Source organism: Lethenteron reissneri, chromosome 40, assembly GCF_015708825.2.
Source record: "Lethenteron reissneri isolate LAM-NWPU_2019-01 chromosome 40, ASM1570882v1, whole genome shotgun sequence".
NCBI classification, from domain to species: domain Eukaryota; kingdom Metazoa; phylum Chordata; class Hyperoartia; order Petromyzontiformes; family Petromyzontidae; genus Lethenteron; species Lethenteron reissneri.
Genome location: NC_083818.1, coordinates 3180524 through 3195732, shown reverse-complemented (window position 1 = coordinate 3195732; position 15209 = coordinate 3180524). Strand labels below are relative to the sequence as shown.

Below are 15209 nucleotides of genomic sequence, written 5' to 3'. Positions count from 1 at the left end.
GGCTCGTGAAAGACGCTGCTGCTACTGGGCAGTTGAGAGGCAGTCGCCCTCCAGCAACAACGGAGGGCAGAGGAGCGACGCTCACAACAACGAGCGAAGTGCCGGGCAGCTAAAATACAGCGAGTTGGCACAGTGGGTGATACAGCTGGGTGCATCTACCGGTCATCTCAGTCAGCCATACCCATGCCACCTGCTGGGTCTGTCCCGAAACCCTTTGTCAGCGAGCCTTAGCGAATGGCGGCTATTGGTATTGGTTCGCTCTCTCGCCACTGTTCGGTGTGAAGTTTCCTGTGGGTTCTCACTCTCCTTAGCGACAAGCGCCATTCGCCACTAATTGACGTCACCACGGCACGTTGAGGCCACGTGAAGTGTCGAACGCCCGCGGGCAGGAGGTCACGGGACAGACCCGGCAGGTGCCCATGGGTTGTGGCGTGTGGATTAACGGCGGAAGTGTGGCCGGGTAGTGTGCTGAACCACAAAACACAACCACCACCATCCTATCACTGGTGCGCCGTTTTATCTTGTAACAGGAGCTTGCTCATAATGAACGTTTTTGGGTTAGATCGCGTTATTTATAAATGTGTCGTAACCCTCCACCACCCGACACGGCCAATCAGCAAAAAAGTGTCACGTTGACAAAAGACAAATAGTTCACTGCTTTAGCCCACCGGTGTGTTGAAGCGTGAAACCACAACATTTTCAATTTTTTGAGTAGCGTGACGTTTCGCTGGTAATTGCATCCAGCATCATCGGGCAGTTCGCCAGAATGGCTGAGGCTCTGCTGTGTCTCCCGGTCAACACAACAGGAGCTTGCTTACAGCACTTGCCCCTAACAACATGCAGAGGCTACACGGGGTCGCTTTGTCTTTTGGAAAGTTTTTTTTTTCGTGAATTCCCCGTATAGCCTGAACAGACTCTTGGGGCAAGTGCTGTTAGCAAGGCCAAACACGTCACACGAGGGGGTGGGTGGCCAGCCCCACGCCCGGCCGCCTTTGTCTCCCCGGTGGCGATGTTTACTACACACTGCACCAGGTACTCATTTGAGGCTGAGTGGACGCAGGGAAGGCCCAGGACTGGTTCAGATAATCGTGATTGGTGTAGGCCGCGAGTGGAAATGGATCTCGCGACGCCAAGTTGGTAGCTACACCGCTACACCAACGCTGCCACCACGCCACTCGCACAGCAGAATTGGCATTGAGCAAATAAAACAACAACAACAACAACCGTCATGCTCCATAAAACAGGGTTTTTTGGGTTTTATCGCGTAAATATAGATGTGTCGTTAAACCCGCCACCACCCGTCACAGTCAATTAGTGATGTTTGTCACGTTAACAGAACGTGGCCAATTCGTTACTAATGCAGCACACCGGTTGTGTTGGAAAGCAAATCCACAACGTTTACAATGTGAGTACGACGTTTCGCCAGTTATTACAACTAGCTTCATCAGGCGGCGGCCAGATTTGTAGAGAAATCATCCTGTTCCACACATATTTACGCGATCTAACCCCAAAAAAACCCCTGTATTGTGGATATTGGTCGCGAAAGCTGCACGTTAAACTGATCCGTAATGCTCACATGCAGGCACACAAATCCCCAAGAACTCACTTCAACTGGGAAAAGCTGGCAGGACCCTCCTGAATGAAGAGACTCCTCTGCGAGGCGTTCCCTCGCTTAACAAGCGTGGAGCGATATCTAGGGGATCACATTTTTCTCGCCGGTTTCAAAACGATGGAAAAATAATATGTCGTAACCCCTTTTGCTGGAAATAAAACACATTCCTGCGGAGGGAGCTGGTAGGAACGTTGGGTTGCTTGGTCAATGGCCAGGGCGTGGTGTATTCCGCAAATATGCCCGACTGTGAGGGCGGGCACAAGCCGGCGGGAGTAGGTTAAACGTTAGGTTTTATAAGGGCACCACGGGGTGACCAGCCCCTTCCCACCCAGCCCAGCCCCACCCCACCCCTCCCACCCCCCACCCAGCCCCACCCTCCCCACCCAGGCCCACCCTCCCCACCCAGCCCCTCCCCACCCAGCCCCTCCCCACCCAGCCCCTCCCCACTCAGCCCCCCCCTCCCCACCCAGCCCCTCCCTGCACGACGGACACAATAATGCCCTGTGGGCTGGTGTAACCAGGAGGTTCCTACCAGTATAAATAGATAGATATCTGCCCAACGCGAGCGATAAACGTTCTGATACTCGCATTGATCTTTGCGGCTGTTCGCTTCCTGGTGTTGTGCTCCCCGGTCTGACACTGGTACAAGGCGATAACGACGGATATCTCTGGTGTACGCCAATCAGTTTCAAAGATAATGTGTCTATTAGTATGAGAGCCATATTATTGGTTATTTCGGTAAAGTCACGTAGAAGGGAAATAATAAAATAATAAAAATAAAACAATTACATTTGTTTGTTTTTTCCCCTTCTACGTGACTTTACCGAAAGAACCAAGAATATGAATCCCTGCAGTCACGGAAGCTTTAAATCGAAATTTATCGGAGTGATGTTTTTTCCACAAGTGCTGTGTGCGGTTAATGCGGTTCTTGACGCCTTGCGGAAAGGTTTCTAATTGGGTGCTTGAACAACTTAACACAACTCTTGTTTTATTACTCTTAGGTTTTTTCGGTAAAGTAACGTAGGTAAAAAAATAATAATAAAAATTCATAAATTGAATTTTTTTTATTTCTATTATTTACCGAAAAAACCTAAGAGTATGAATCCTTGCAGTCACGAAAGCTTCAAAGCCTGTTTAATTGCCAGAAAGGGTATAGACCGATTGTTATGATGATGTAATGATATTTATACCACCATTGGCCACTAAGTTTGAAAGTTCAACCTCACTGACCAGGTAAGAACTCGAGAAACCAGGACAGAGTCTCGTTCGCAAGAGTCACCTGGTGGCGACGACATAATCATCATCACCACGGCGCTTGTGCCAGGCTAGGTGCACTTTTGAGGCTATGTTAAAGGAGCTGGCTATTGGCAGGAGGAGTTCACGTGACAGACCCAGGTGTTACGGGTTGAGTGACTGCTGTTGACTGGCAGATTCATACAAAGATCCCCCGTATAGCCTTTGACATACTGGGGGCAAGTGCTGTTAGTAAGGAGCACCTATGAAGGCCGGTACGGCACGCGATGGGGTGGGGTGGCCAGCACCACGCCCGGCCGCCTTTGTCTCCCCAAGAGGCGATGTTGTTTTACAGAATCAGAATCTTTATTTAGACCGCAAAATCCGATGATCCGTGAAGCTCTTTTTCACAGACGTCCAGTCTGGACAGGTCAGAGCAGGGGTCGGGAACCTTTTTGACTGGGAGAGCCATAAAAGCCAAATATTTCTAAATATCTTTCATTGAGAGCCATATAGTATTTTTTACGTATAATAAATTAAATATGTCTTACTTTTAATGCGACTTCTGGTCACGGGACCCGTGACCCGTGAAATTTATCTTCAAAACTAATTTCTGTTTACTTTAAAATGACACAGTATTATTAAGCAATATCACAAGTATTTTAAAATCAGTTCCAAACTGATTTTTTTTCAACTCAAAATTGTCTGGGAGCCATATGCCGTCACCGGAAGAGCCATATATGGCTCGCGAGCCATAGGTTCCCGACCGCTGGGTCAGAGAGTTACGAAAAAAACGATAGAAAAACACGCTCGGAGTTCAACGCGTAGGAAAGCTAAGCAAGTCACGAAAACTAAATAAATAATTAATGAACAAAAGATTATAAGTGCAGTAAAAGCTTGGATTGCGAGTAACTTGGTCTGCGAGTGTTTTGCAAGACGAGCAATTTTTAAAATAAATTTGCTAAACGAGCGAGCTCTTGCAGTACGAGTACTGCAGTACGTATAGTACACGCTTTGTCTGCCGAGCGTCACGTGATCACAACTGAACCGATGGTTCTTCTCTCTCTCTCTCGCTGCGGGATTGTGGGTAATCGTCTCCCATGCTCGGTCTCAGTTGGCGTGCCTCACTCGTATAGTCAACATCCGTGCGAGCGTAGACTGCTCACTATAGTGTTGTGACCACGAGTTTGTGCGTAAAGCATTTTTTTATTTTGTGTCCAAGTGTAGTGACTGTTCTTTAGTAGCTGTCCTGCAAGTGAAAGTCGTCCTACACAATAACACTCCTCTCCTCTCTCTCGTCTCCCTCACACCAGCCACGATTAAATGTAATACATTTTGTTACTTTATATTGAATTTAAATAATAAAATGATAAAAAAAATAATTTTGTATTCATCATTTTTATATGAATACAGTATTTTTGCGTTGTGGAACGCATCATCTGAGTTTCCATGATTTCTTATGGGGAAATTCGCTTTGATATACGAGTGCTTTGGATTACAAACACGTTTCCGGAACGAATTATGCTCGCAATCCAAGGTTTTACTGTACAAATTACTCAAGTGCATCAATTATTTTCGATTATTCAACACGAACTCCCGTGCTTTGCACATCGCACCAGGTACTACTTTCATCGTCACCAGGCGAGGCCCCGCAGAGCCGCGACGCAGAACTCTTTCAGAAGCGACCTGGCGACCGCAAATGATAGCCCAACCAATCGACTTATCACCCTGTGGAAATGTACAGCAGCCACGTCGTCTCAACGCGTGATGCCGATTCTAAATTGTCGAGGGAAATACCAGAGGCCTCGCAGTAAAAACCACGCGACCACGGGGAGAAAGAGAGAGAAACACGCAAACTCCAAATATACAGCAGCAGGTGTTAGGGGTCGGGATCGAACCCACGACCTCCTGTAGACCAGGCGAGGTAGTTAACATCTCGTCGCCACCGTGATGATGATGAGAGAGAGAGACACGCAAGCTCCAAATATACAACAGGCGTCAGGGTCGGGATCGAACCCGCGACCTCCTGTATACCAGGTGAGGTAGTTAACATCTCCGAGCCACTGTGATGATGATGGGGAGAGAGAGATACTGCAAACTCCAAATATACAGCAGCAGGCGTCAGGGTCGGGAGATGAAACCCGCGACCTCCTGTACACCAGGCGAGGAAGTTAACATCTCCTAGCCACCGTGATGATGATGGGAGAGAGAGACACCACAAACTCCAAATATACAGCAGCAGGCGTCAGGGGTCGGGATCGAACCTGCGACCTCGCATGTACCAGGCGAGGTAGTTAACATCTGCTAGCCACCGTGATGATAAGAGAGAGAGACACGCAAACTCCAAATATACAGCAGCAGGCGTCAGGGTCGGGATCGAACCCACGGCCTCCTGCACACCAGGCGAGGTAGTTAACATCTCCTAGCCACCGTGATGATGGGGAGAGAGACACCACAAACTCCAACTATACAGCAGCAGGCGTCAGGGGTCGGGATCGAACCCGCGACCTCCTGTATACCAGGCGAGGTAGTTAACATCTCCTAGCCACCGTGATGATGATGAGAGAGAGAGACACGCAAACTCCAAATATACAGCAGCAGGCAACAGGGTCGGGATGGAACCCACGACCTCCTGTACACCAGGTGAGGTAGTTAACATCTCCTACCCACCGTGATGATGAGAGAGAGACACGCAAACTCCAAATATACAGCAGCAGGCGTCAGGGGTCGGGATTGAACCCGTGACCTCCTGTACACCAGGCGAGGTAGTTAACATCTCCTAGCCACCGTGATTATGATGGGGAGAGAGAGACACCGCAAACTCCAACTATACAGCAGCAGGCGTCAGGGGTCGGGATCGAACCCGCGACCTCCTGTATACCAGGCGAGGTAGTTAACATCTCCTAGCCACCGTGATGATGATGAGAGAGAGAGACACGCAAACTCCAAATATACAGCAGCAGGCAACAGGGTCGGGATGGAACCCACGACCTCCTGTACACCAGGTGAGGTAGTGAACATCTCCTACCCACCGTGATGATGAGAGAGAGACACGCAAACTCCAAATATACAGCAGCAGGCGTCAGGGGTCGGGATCGAACCCGCGACCTCGCGTGTACATCAGGCGAGGTAGTTAACATCTCGGCAGCGCGGTGCCCCTCGGCCTAGGGGAGGGTTTTCATCGTGATCCCAGATGTTGGTGGCCGGGAACGGGAATTGTACTCGGGTCGCCGTTTCGTTGAATTACCATTTGTGGCCAAGTCGCTTCCCGTTAAATAAAAATCTGCATAGCTCAGTGTAACAGTTCGTGTCACAGCTGCGCTAAGGGGCCGTCCATAAATGACGTCACGCGATTTTGGATGATTTTTGACCCCCCCCCTCCTCCCTCGTCACACGGCGTCACAAAAAGTCAGACCCCCCCTCTCAAATATGACGTCACAAAGCTCTGCCCCCCCCCCCCCCAAAATAAAACATGCTTCAAATCGCTTTAAACTATTGTCATTGTAGTGTGTATTTAATGTGGCGCTGCACTCTGATGTTGTAGGATAAAACATTTATTAAAAAGTCTATTTAATTAAGTAGAACGTGTTGTCTACATTTATTTAAAGTTGCGCATTTTGATGTGACGTCACATTTCTCAACCCCCTCCCCCTCGTCACACATCGTCACAAATGTCTGACCCCCCCCCCTAGGTGCGTGACGTCATTTATGGACGGCCCCCAACCACTGCATGGCGCTGTCCATACCGCCCCTCCCCCCTCCCCCCTCTCACCGGCATCACACAGGAAGCGTCCTCCCCGCGCCTCGAGATGCGGGTGACTCATGGGAGGGGCTCCAACCTCCGGCACCTGGGGGTGGGGGCAGGGGGGGTGGGGGCAGAGGGGTGGGGGCAGAGGGGGTGGGGGCAGAGGGGTGGGGCAGGGGGGGTGGGGGCAGAGGGGGATGGGGGCAGAGGGGGTGGGGGCAGAGGGGGGTGGGGGCAGAGGGGGATGGGGGCAGAGAGGGGTGGGGGCAGGAGGGGGGATGGGGGCAGAGGGGGGGGTGGGGGGCATGAGAGGGGTGGGGGCAGAGGGGGTGGGGGCAGAGGGGGTGGGGGCAGGGGGGGTGGGGGCAGAGGGGGGTGGGGGCAGAGAGGGGGTGGGGGCATGAGAGGGGTGGGGGCAGAGGGGGTGGGGGCAGGGGGGTTGTTATGGGCAGTAGGTAAAATGAGTGATGGGGTGGGTGGGTCCGATCTCCGTGCCGTTCACGGCAAATTCGCGCGGGACTTTCCGCGTGTCGCAATCCGTGCTTGAGTCGCGGTACTGTTGGACTTTCTTTCGCACCGTACGTAGCCAACCGTGCTCCAAAAGACAAAGCGACCCCGTGTAGCCTCCGCATGTTGTTGGGGTCAAGTGCTGTAAGCAAGCAAGCGCTTGCTACGAGATAAAACGGCGCTGCAGTGATGGATGTTGGTGGTGGTGGTTGTGGTGAGGTCAGCGCTGTACCCGGCCGCATTTTCGCCTTTCGTCCACACGGCGCCATTCAACTCGGGGGGTGTTTTTTTTGTCAGTAGCGACTCTGTGAGTGAGGGGCCGTCCATAAATGACGTCACGCGATTTTGGCCGATTTTTGACCCCCCCCTCCCCCCCCTCGTCACACAAAGTCAGACCACCCTCCTCAAATATGACGTCACAAAGCTCTGCCCCCCACCCCCCCAAAACCATGTTTCCATTTTGAAAATTAAACATGCTTCAAATCGCTTTAAACTATTGTCATTGTAGTGCGTATTTAATGTGGCGCTGAACTCTGATGTTGTAGGAGAAAACATTTATTAAAAAGGAGGCGTTGGAAAGCTGACATTTTGCATAAAATTCACTTGAAAATATTCAACGTCTAACTAAAACTGCAGATGTTCAGAATATTATATTGAAATCCTCTTATAATTATAAAATATGAAAAGTAATTATAGCTATAATAAAAAAATACTTGAAACTTTGTAGTAGAATGAAGCAAAATGGAGAGTACAATTATAACAATCACATATTCATTCCACAGAATGAAAAGCCCTGGTAGAATCATTCAAATCAAAATGTTTAATAACAATCATTCAAATTACAAAAATTGATGCTTCTCCATTCTCCTATGTCGATGTGGTTTTTATTTTTGAAAACTCATTTAAGGCCGAGTCAACCGAGAGGAGGAGGGCTCAGCTGCGGCCGGGGGATGGCCTCGAGCAGTGCGCTAATCACTGCGCCACCGCTCCTCCTTCCAGGATTGTCAGGTAGGGGGGGGGGGGAAACCCCTCCAGCAATGAGAAATTATCGAGGAGTTGTTAGTAAGAAGTTAGTGAGTAAGGAGTTGTTAGTGTGTAAGGAGTTGTTAGTGTGTAAGGAGTTGTTAGTGTGTAAGGAGTTGTTAGTGTGTAAGGAGTTGTTAGTGAGTAAGGAGTTGTTAGTGTGTAAGGAGTTGTTAGTGTGTAAGGAGTTGTTAGTGTGTAAGAAGTTGTTAGTGTGTAAGGAGTTGTTAGTGTGTAAGGAGTTGTTAGTGAGTAAGGAGTTGTTAGTGTGTAAGGAGTTGTTAGTGTGTAAGGAGTTGTTAGTGTGTAAGGAGTTGTTAGTGTGTAAGGAGTTGTTAGTAAGTAAGGAGTTGTTAGTAAGTAAGGAGTTGTTAGTAAGTAAGGAGTTGTTACTAATTAAGGAGTTGTTAGTAAGTGAGGAGTTGTTAGCAAGTAAGGAGTTGTTAGTAAGTAAGGAGTTGTTACTAATTAAGGAGTTGTTAGTAAGTAAGGAGTTGTTAGTAAGTAAGGAGTTGTTAGTAAGTAAGGAGTTGTTACTAATTAAGGAGTTGTTAGTAAGTGAGGAGTTGTTAGCAAGTAAGGAGTTGTTAGTAAGTAAGGAGTTGTTAGTGAGTAAGGAGTTGTTAGTAAGTGAGGAGTTGTTGGTGAGTAAGGAGTTGTTAGTAAGTGAGGAGTTGTTAGTAAGGAGTTGTTAGTAAGTAAGGAGTTGTTAGCGAGTAAGGAGTTGTTAGCAAGTGAGGAGTTGTTAGTGAGTAAGGAGTTGTTAGTAAGTGAGGAGTTGTTAGTGAGTAAGGAGTTGTTAGTAAGTGAGGAGTTGTTGGTGAGTAAGGAGTTGTTAGTAAGTAAGGAGTTGTTAGTAAGTAAGGAGTTGTTAGCGAGTAAGGAGTTGTTAGCAAGTGAGGAGTTGTTAGTGAGTAAGGAGTTGTTAGTAAGTGAGGAGTTGTTAGTGAGTAAGGAGTTGTTAGTAAGTAAGGAGTTGTTAGTAAGTAAGGAGTTGTTAGTGAGTAAGGAGTTGTTAGTGAGTAAGGAGTTGTTAGTAAGTAAGGAGTTGTTAGTAAGTAAGGAGTTGTTAGTAAGTAAGGAGTTGTTAGTAAGTAAGGAGTTGTTAGTAAGTAAGGACTTGTTAGTAAGTAAGGAGTTGTTAGTGAGTAAGGAGTTGTTAGTGAGTAAGGAGTTGTTAGTAAGTAAGGAGTTGTTAGTGAGTAAGGAGTTGTTAGTAAGTAAGGAGTTGTTAGTAAGTAAGGAGTTGTTAGTAAGTAAGGAGTTGTTAGTAAGTAAGGAGTTGTTAGTAAGTAAGGAGTTGTTAGTGAGTAAGGAGTTGTTAGTAAGTAAGGAGTTCATCTTCTTGGTTCTTTCGGTAAAGTCACGTAGAAGGGAAGTAATAAAATAATAAAAATAAAACATAATAAAACAATTCTCACGACGTTTCGGCCACAACGCAAGCAGCCGTCCTCAGGTGAAAACCAGGTCCGTCGAGGCGACAGAGTCTGAATGAAACAGCACACGAGCTTGGCTTGGAGCATATATATAAGCTCGTGTGCTGTTTCATTCAGACTGTCGCCTCGACAGACCTGGTTTTCACCTGAGGACGGCTGCTTGCGTTGTGGCCGAAACGTCGTGAGAATTATTTAATTATGTTTTATTTTATTATTTTATTACTTCCATTCTACGTGACTTTACCGAACCAAGAAGATTAATCCCTGCAGTCACGAAAGCTTTAAATCGAAAAAGTGTAAGGAGTTGTTAGTAAGTAAGGAGTTGTTAGTACGTAAGGAGTTGTCCCTTGCTTTGTATTCGACGCGTGTGCGGCGATGACGCAGCCATCAATCGAGGGTCGAATTCGAACCGCGCTGTGTGATCGGCATCGCGCTCGCTGCAGCTGTGTGATGCATTCAGTGAAGTCCGGCACTGTCTACGCAACTGCGCACAATTCTGACTCGCTTATAACTACTTTGCCGTTACTTATTGCCAATTATGGACTCAGACTATTGTCCTATCATCTCATATTACTAATAAACCCCAATGATCCGATAAGGAATTTCGATCGGATCATTGGGGGGGGGGGGGGGGGGGGGCACGTGCCACACCACCCCCCCACTGGCTCCGCCAGTGCTCCCACTCGACCGGGGAGTTGCAGGGGGGGGGGGGTCGTCAATTCCACATTCCTGCGGCGTGAGCCAGTTGATGCTCAGGCCGACCGCCGACTGAGCGACGACGCAGAAGGTGACTCACCACGAATGAGGCGAGCGTGGTGAGGGCGGTGATGGCGAAGAGATACTCCCCCATCTCTCTCTTGAAATCACCCCCTCGTCCTCCACGGAGCTCCTTCTCGCCGTGGTGGCTGGGAGCGGTGGGACGCGGTCGCTGTGGTGGCTGGGAGCGGTGGGATTCTCTCTCTCGAAGCGGTCAATGTAGTCGTCCCAGCCCTCCCCGGGCGGTGCTACACCTCCTGAAGTCGGCAACTTCCGATGGAGATTTAAACTCGGAACAGCTCTCCGACGACTCCTCCTCCTCCTCCAAGGTGCCGTTGAAGTCCCTCTCGGCCACAAACTCGCCGAGCGAGTTGGCGAGTTGGTGTGAGCCGGCGTGGTGGCGAGCTGAGCGATTAAGGGGCAGGAGGAGGATGATGATGATAATGATGAGCAGGAGGCGACGTGGAGGCGGTCACATCTCTCTCACCACGCCCCTTTCTCAACACTCCCCCTCCCCTTCTCACCACTCCCCCTCCTCCTCCCACCCACCCCTACAAATAATTGAACGAAGATGGCATTCGTTCATTCCACCCCCCCCAGTGCGCGTACAGAGGGATTGTGAATCATAATTAATTTGTTAACATATCTGAGAAGGTATTGGTTGGGGTAGATGGACGGACGGACGGACGAACTGAATGATGCCTCTTTTTAAAAAAAAACGAATTACGCCGCTTACAAAAAACATGTAACGGAACATGGGGGTGGGGGGGGGGCAACACGCTTCCTAGTTTACTCACGAACCTCAGCCTACGATCTTTAACCTTGGGGGGTTTGGGGGTGGGGGGCGCCGATCGCGTGGTTCGGGGGGGGGGGGGGCTGCGTCGTTGTTGGCAGCGAGTCGAGGGACCTCCATCCTTTCTAAGAAGCTCACTTGAGCCAATCGGCGTCGTTGAGTCATCTCGATGACACCACCCACCTGTCAAACGGTGACGCCCCCCCCCAATCCAAACGACGATGCCCCCCCCCCCGTCCTCACCTGAGGCACGACCCCTGACCCATAGGCGGAATTTGAATTTGGGGGGTGGGTGGGCAGGGGTTCGCTTTGTCGCTCACATTAAGAATCGCGGGTGCATATAATTGATGTATTTTCAATCTTAATTGTAAACTGCTGAAGTTAAATTTATAAAAGTTTTCGGGGGGGGGGGCATTGCCCACCAACCCCGTGCCCCCCAAACTTGGCCCATGCCCTGACCCCACGCTGGCCTCCGTGAATTACCAAGAATGTCAACGCGTTCGTGCGTAGGGGGCGGTGCAGGTGGTGCATCGGCCACTCATCGCAGTCAGTCGACCTGTGGCACCTGGGTCTGCCCAGTGACCTCCTGCCAGCAGCGGGCGTTCGACACTTCGCGTGGCCTCAACGTGCACCTAGCCTGGCACGAGCGCCGTGGTGACGTCACTGCCACTTAGTGGCGAGTGGCGGTTGTTGTTGTTGTTGGTCTTCTCTTCTGCACAGCCCAATGCCGTGAGTGAGATGTGAGGAGACCGGGGATTTTTTTGTTCAGAGATTCGGTTCAGGGGCGGGTGATGAGTTTGCCAAACAGACGCGGGTATCGGAAATTAGTCATTGGTAACATCGTAACCACAGTAACCACCACCACCATCGTAACCTCCACCATTGTCACCACCACCATCGTCACCACCACCACTATTGTCACCACCACCATTGTCACCACCACCATTGTCACCACCACCATTGTCACAACCACCATCGTAACCACAGTAACCACCACCACCATCGTAACCACCACCATTGTCACCACCACCATCATTGTCACCACCACCACCATTGTCATCACCAGCACCATCATCACTCACACACACAACAACAACCGCCATTCGCCACTAAGTGGCGGTGACGTCACCACGACGTGCACCTTGAGGCCACGTGATGTGTCGAACGCCCGCTGGCACGAGGTCACGGGGCAGACCCAGGTGCCACGGATCGACTGAGATGACTGGCTGATGCACCACCTGTGCCCCTTACTGTGCTAACTTGCTGTGCTTTAGCCATCCGGCGCTCCGCTCGTTGTTGTGAGCGTCGCTCCCCGCCCTCTGTTGTTGTTGGAGGGCGACTGCTTCCAACTGCCCAGTAGCGTCCTTCACGAGCCTCCTCCACTGAGGCCGATCTTGACACCGCTGGTACCAGTCATCGGCAAGTCCACTCAGCTACATATCCTGTACCACATCACTCGATCTCTTCTCTATCCCGTGCCGTGCCCGTTTAGCCTCCTCTATCCGGCCGAACAAAAGCTGTCTAGGCATTCGGTGGCTGGGCATGCGGGCTACATGACCCAGCCAACGCAGCCTTACCTGCCGGAGGAGCTCACCGATGGGACTTTGCCCAGATCTTTCACTCACATACTCTCACTCACACTCACTTACACACTCACTCACAACCACTCACACCCACTCACACACTTACACACTCACTCACACACTCTCACTCACACTCACTCACACTCACTCACATACTCTCACTCACTTACACACTCACTCACACACTCTCACTCACTCACACTCTCACTCACACACTCTCACTCACACTCACTCACACATTCTCTCTCCCACTCACTTACACACTCACTCACATCCACTCACACCCTCTCACACACTCTTACTCACATACTCTCACTTACACACTCTCACTCACACACTCTCACTTACACTCTCACTCACACTCACCCACACATTCTCTCTCCCACTCACACACTCACTCACATCCACTCACACACTCTGACTCACACACTCTCACTTACACACTCACTCACATCCGCGTGCTGCTAACCTCTCGTGGTGTGCAGGAAGATCGCTGGTTCGAGCCCGACCCTGGCGCCTTCTGTACATTTAGAGATTGCGGTTTCTCGCTCTCCGTGGATTTTTCTCCACTTCCTCCGGTTCCCCCCTCAACATTTAGGACGAACGTCGTTGAGATATAATGTGTGGCCAGGTCGCTTTTTTAAAAAGATCTATATAGCTCAGTGGTAAAATAAAAGTTTAGTTTTAATTTAGCGCGCTGTGCTACGAACCCGGCGACTCGAGTTCTATTTGCGCTCCCGACCAACACCAGTGATGGCTATCTGAATGTGTCCTGGACCGCCCCTAGGTCGACTCAGCCTCAAATGAGTACCTGGTGCAGTGTTCAAATATCGCCACTGGGAGTCAGACGGCCCGGCAGGGGGCTGGCTACCCACCCCCTCGTGTGCCGTGCCGGCCTTCATAGGCGCTACTCGCTAACAGCACTTGCCCCTACAGTCTGTTATGGCTACACGTGGGAATCTTGGTCTTGGTGTGTATGCGCGTGCTTGTGGCCACGTGTGTGTGCACGCGCGCGCAATCGTGAGGACTCATGCCCCTTCTAACAAGCATGTTTTATTTACGGTCCACCGAGTCGCAGACTTACTCTTTGGAGGCAACACATTTATTAACACCAACACATTAACACAAAGGGGTTACTGCCCCTTTACCAGATAACCTAGGGTGGTGGACCACCAGGCTGACTACGCTAGTTCCTGGGAGTAGCTACAACAGACAGGACCCAAGCTTGGGTCCTCGCCCACGTGTTGGTAACTTCTTCTTGGACGACGTAGAACATAGATCGTAGATCTTCAGATGACAACAGCAACGCAGAGCCCCGGTCCCTGTGGGGACCCGGTGTATATGCTCACGGGTCGTGGCTGGCCCCGCCCTTGGCCACGCCCACCTTCGAGAAACCTCCTGGGGTTTCTCGACCCTTCCCGTAGGATCTCACCCCCAGGCACGTGACCACCCCCTAGCCCCCACCTGGGCCCCTGTGTAATCTTACTGGTCACGTGCCTTCCGGGGTCAACCAGAGTGCCATGGCCTAGGGTAACCTCATCCCATGGCCGATACTCCCACACTCCCTCCTGTAGGGGTCAGCACTGCACGCCTCGCGTGGTGTCACTGAGCGCTCACGGAGCCCCCTTTAGGGCTGGTACTACACCCACCTACGGGGTGTCCGCGATGACAATGCATCGCACGCCGTGTCTTACTAAAGCCGGCATTAATCAGCGACATTCACGATGTCGCTACACACGTGGGTGCCCGCGATGTGAGTACATCGCATGCCGTGCCGTTCTAGGGCCAGCACCACAGTGACATCTGAGATGTTATAATATAATAAATTCAGACGCACAAACTGCAGAGGGCTTCTTTATTATTTCTCGACGACTTACAGTGAGTGTAACTTAGCGCTGACTGCCTATATAGCCGGCTGACGATACAGCGGCGACAGCGATGACAGCGACGACGAACCCCCACGGCAGCCCAGAACCCAATTCCACTCCGCATTTTATCCCCCCAGCGTGGCCATGCCCCGCCCCTGGCCACGCCCCTCTTCTCGAACTCTCCCGCGGGTTCTAGGAGCTTCCAGATCGATCCCCTTTTTGACCCTTGCCCTAGTTGCCTCCCCTTGTGGTCGCTTGCGTGCATACTCTCATGGTTGTTTGTGTATTGCTCCCCCAACCGTAATTTGCCCTTACGGCCGCTAGTCGGCGCACCATCTCTACACTAGTATCACACATCAATATACACATTTATTTGAACAAAGCTTCTTTTTTTTGTCAAATCGCGACACAATTTATAACACTGAACGTATGGCCATTTCAAATACATTCGCAGGCGGTGCCCCGTTTCACGAGCGATTCTTTCCACGAGAATGCCGCCATCAACGAGCCAATTTTAATTGAGACCGATTTGTTCGCAGAACGAGCAAAATGTTCGCATAACGAGCGGCGGCCGGCAGAGGGCGCACCGCGGCCCACAGCTGTTTGGTGACCAACCGTGCTGGGCCACGTGATGCAGCGCACGTGATTCACCA

The 15209-nt window shown here is 50.6% G+C and overlaps 1 protein-coding gene across 2 annotated transcripts in view; it reads right to left on the bottom strand.

Moving 5' to 3' along the window:
- Positions 1–14554, bottom strand: part of LOC133352442 (tumor necrosis factor receptor superfamily member 5-like) — a 25892-nt gene extending 11338 nt beyond the window's left edge. Inside the window, exons 1-3 of one of the 2 annotated variants that reach the window (XM_061568090.1) lie at positions 13158–14554; positions 10353–10717; positions 6618–6693 (exon numbers count right to left, since the gene is read on the bottom strand). In XM_061568090.1, coding sequence (XP_061424074.1) covers positions 6618–6693; positions 10353–10406 — 130 coding nt within the window. In that variant the 5' untranslated portion in view covers positions 10407–10717; positions 13158–14554. The remainder of the gene's footprint in view (positions 1–6617; positions 6694–10352; positions 10718–13157) is intronic. The other variant, XM_061568089.1, reaches the window with a different exon arrangement.
- Between the last annotated feature and the right edge of the window lie 655 nt (positions 14555–15209).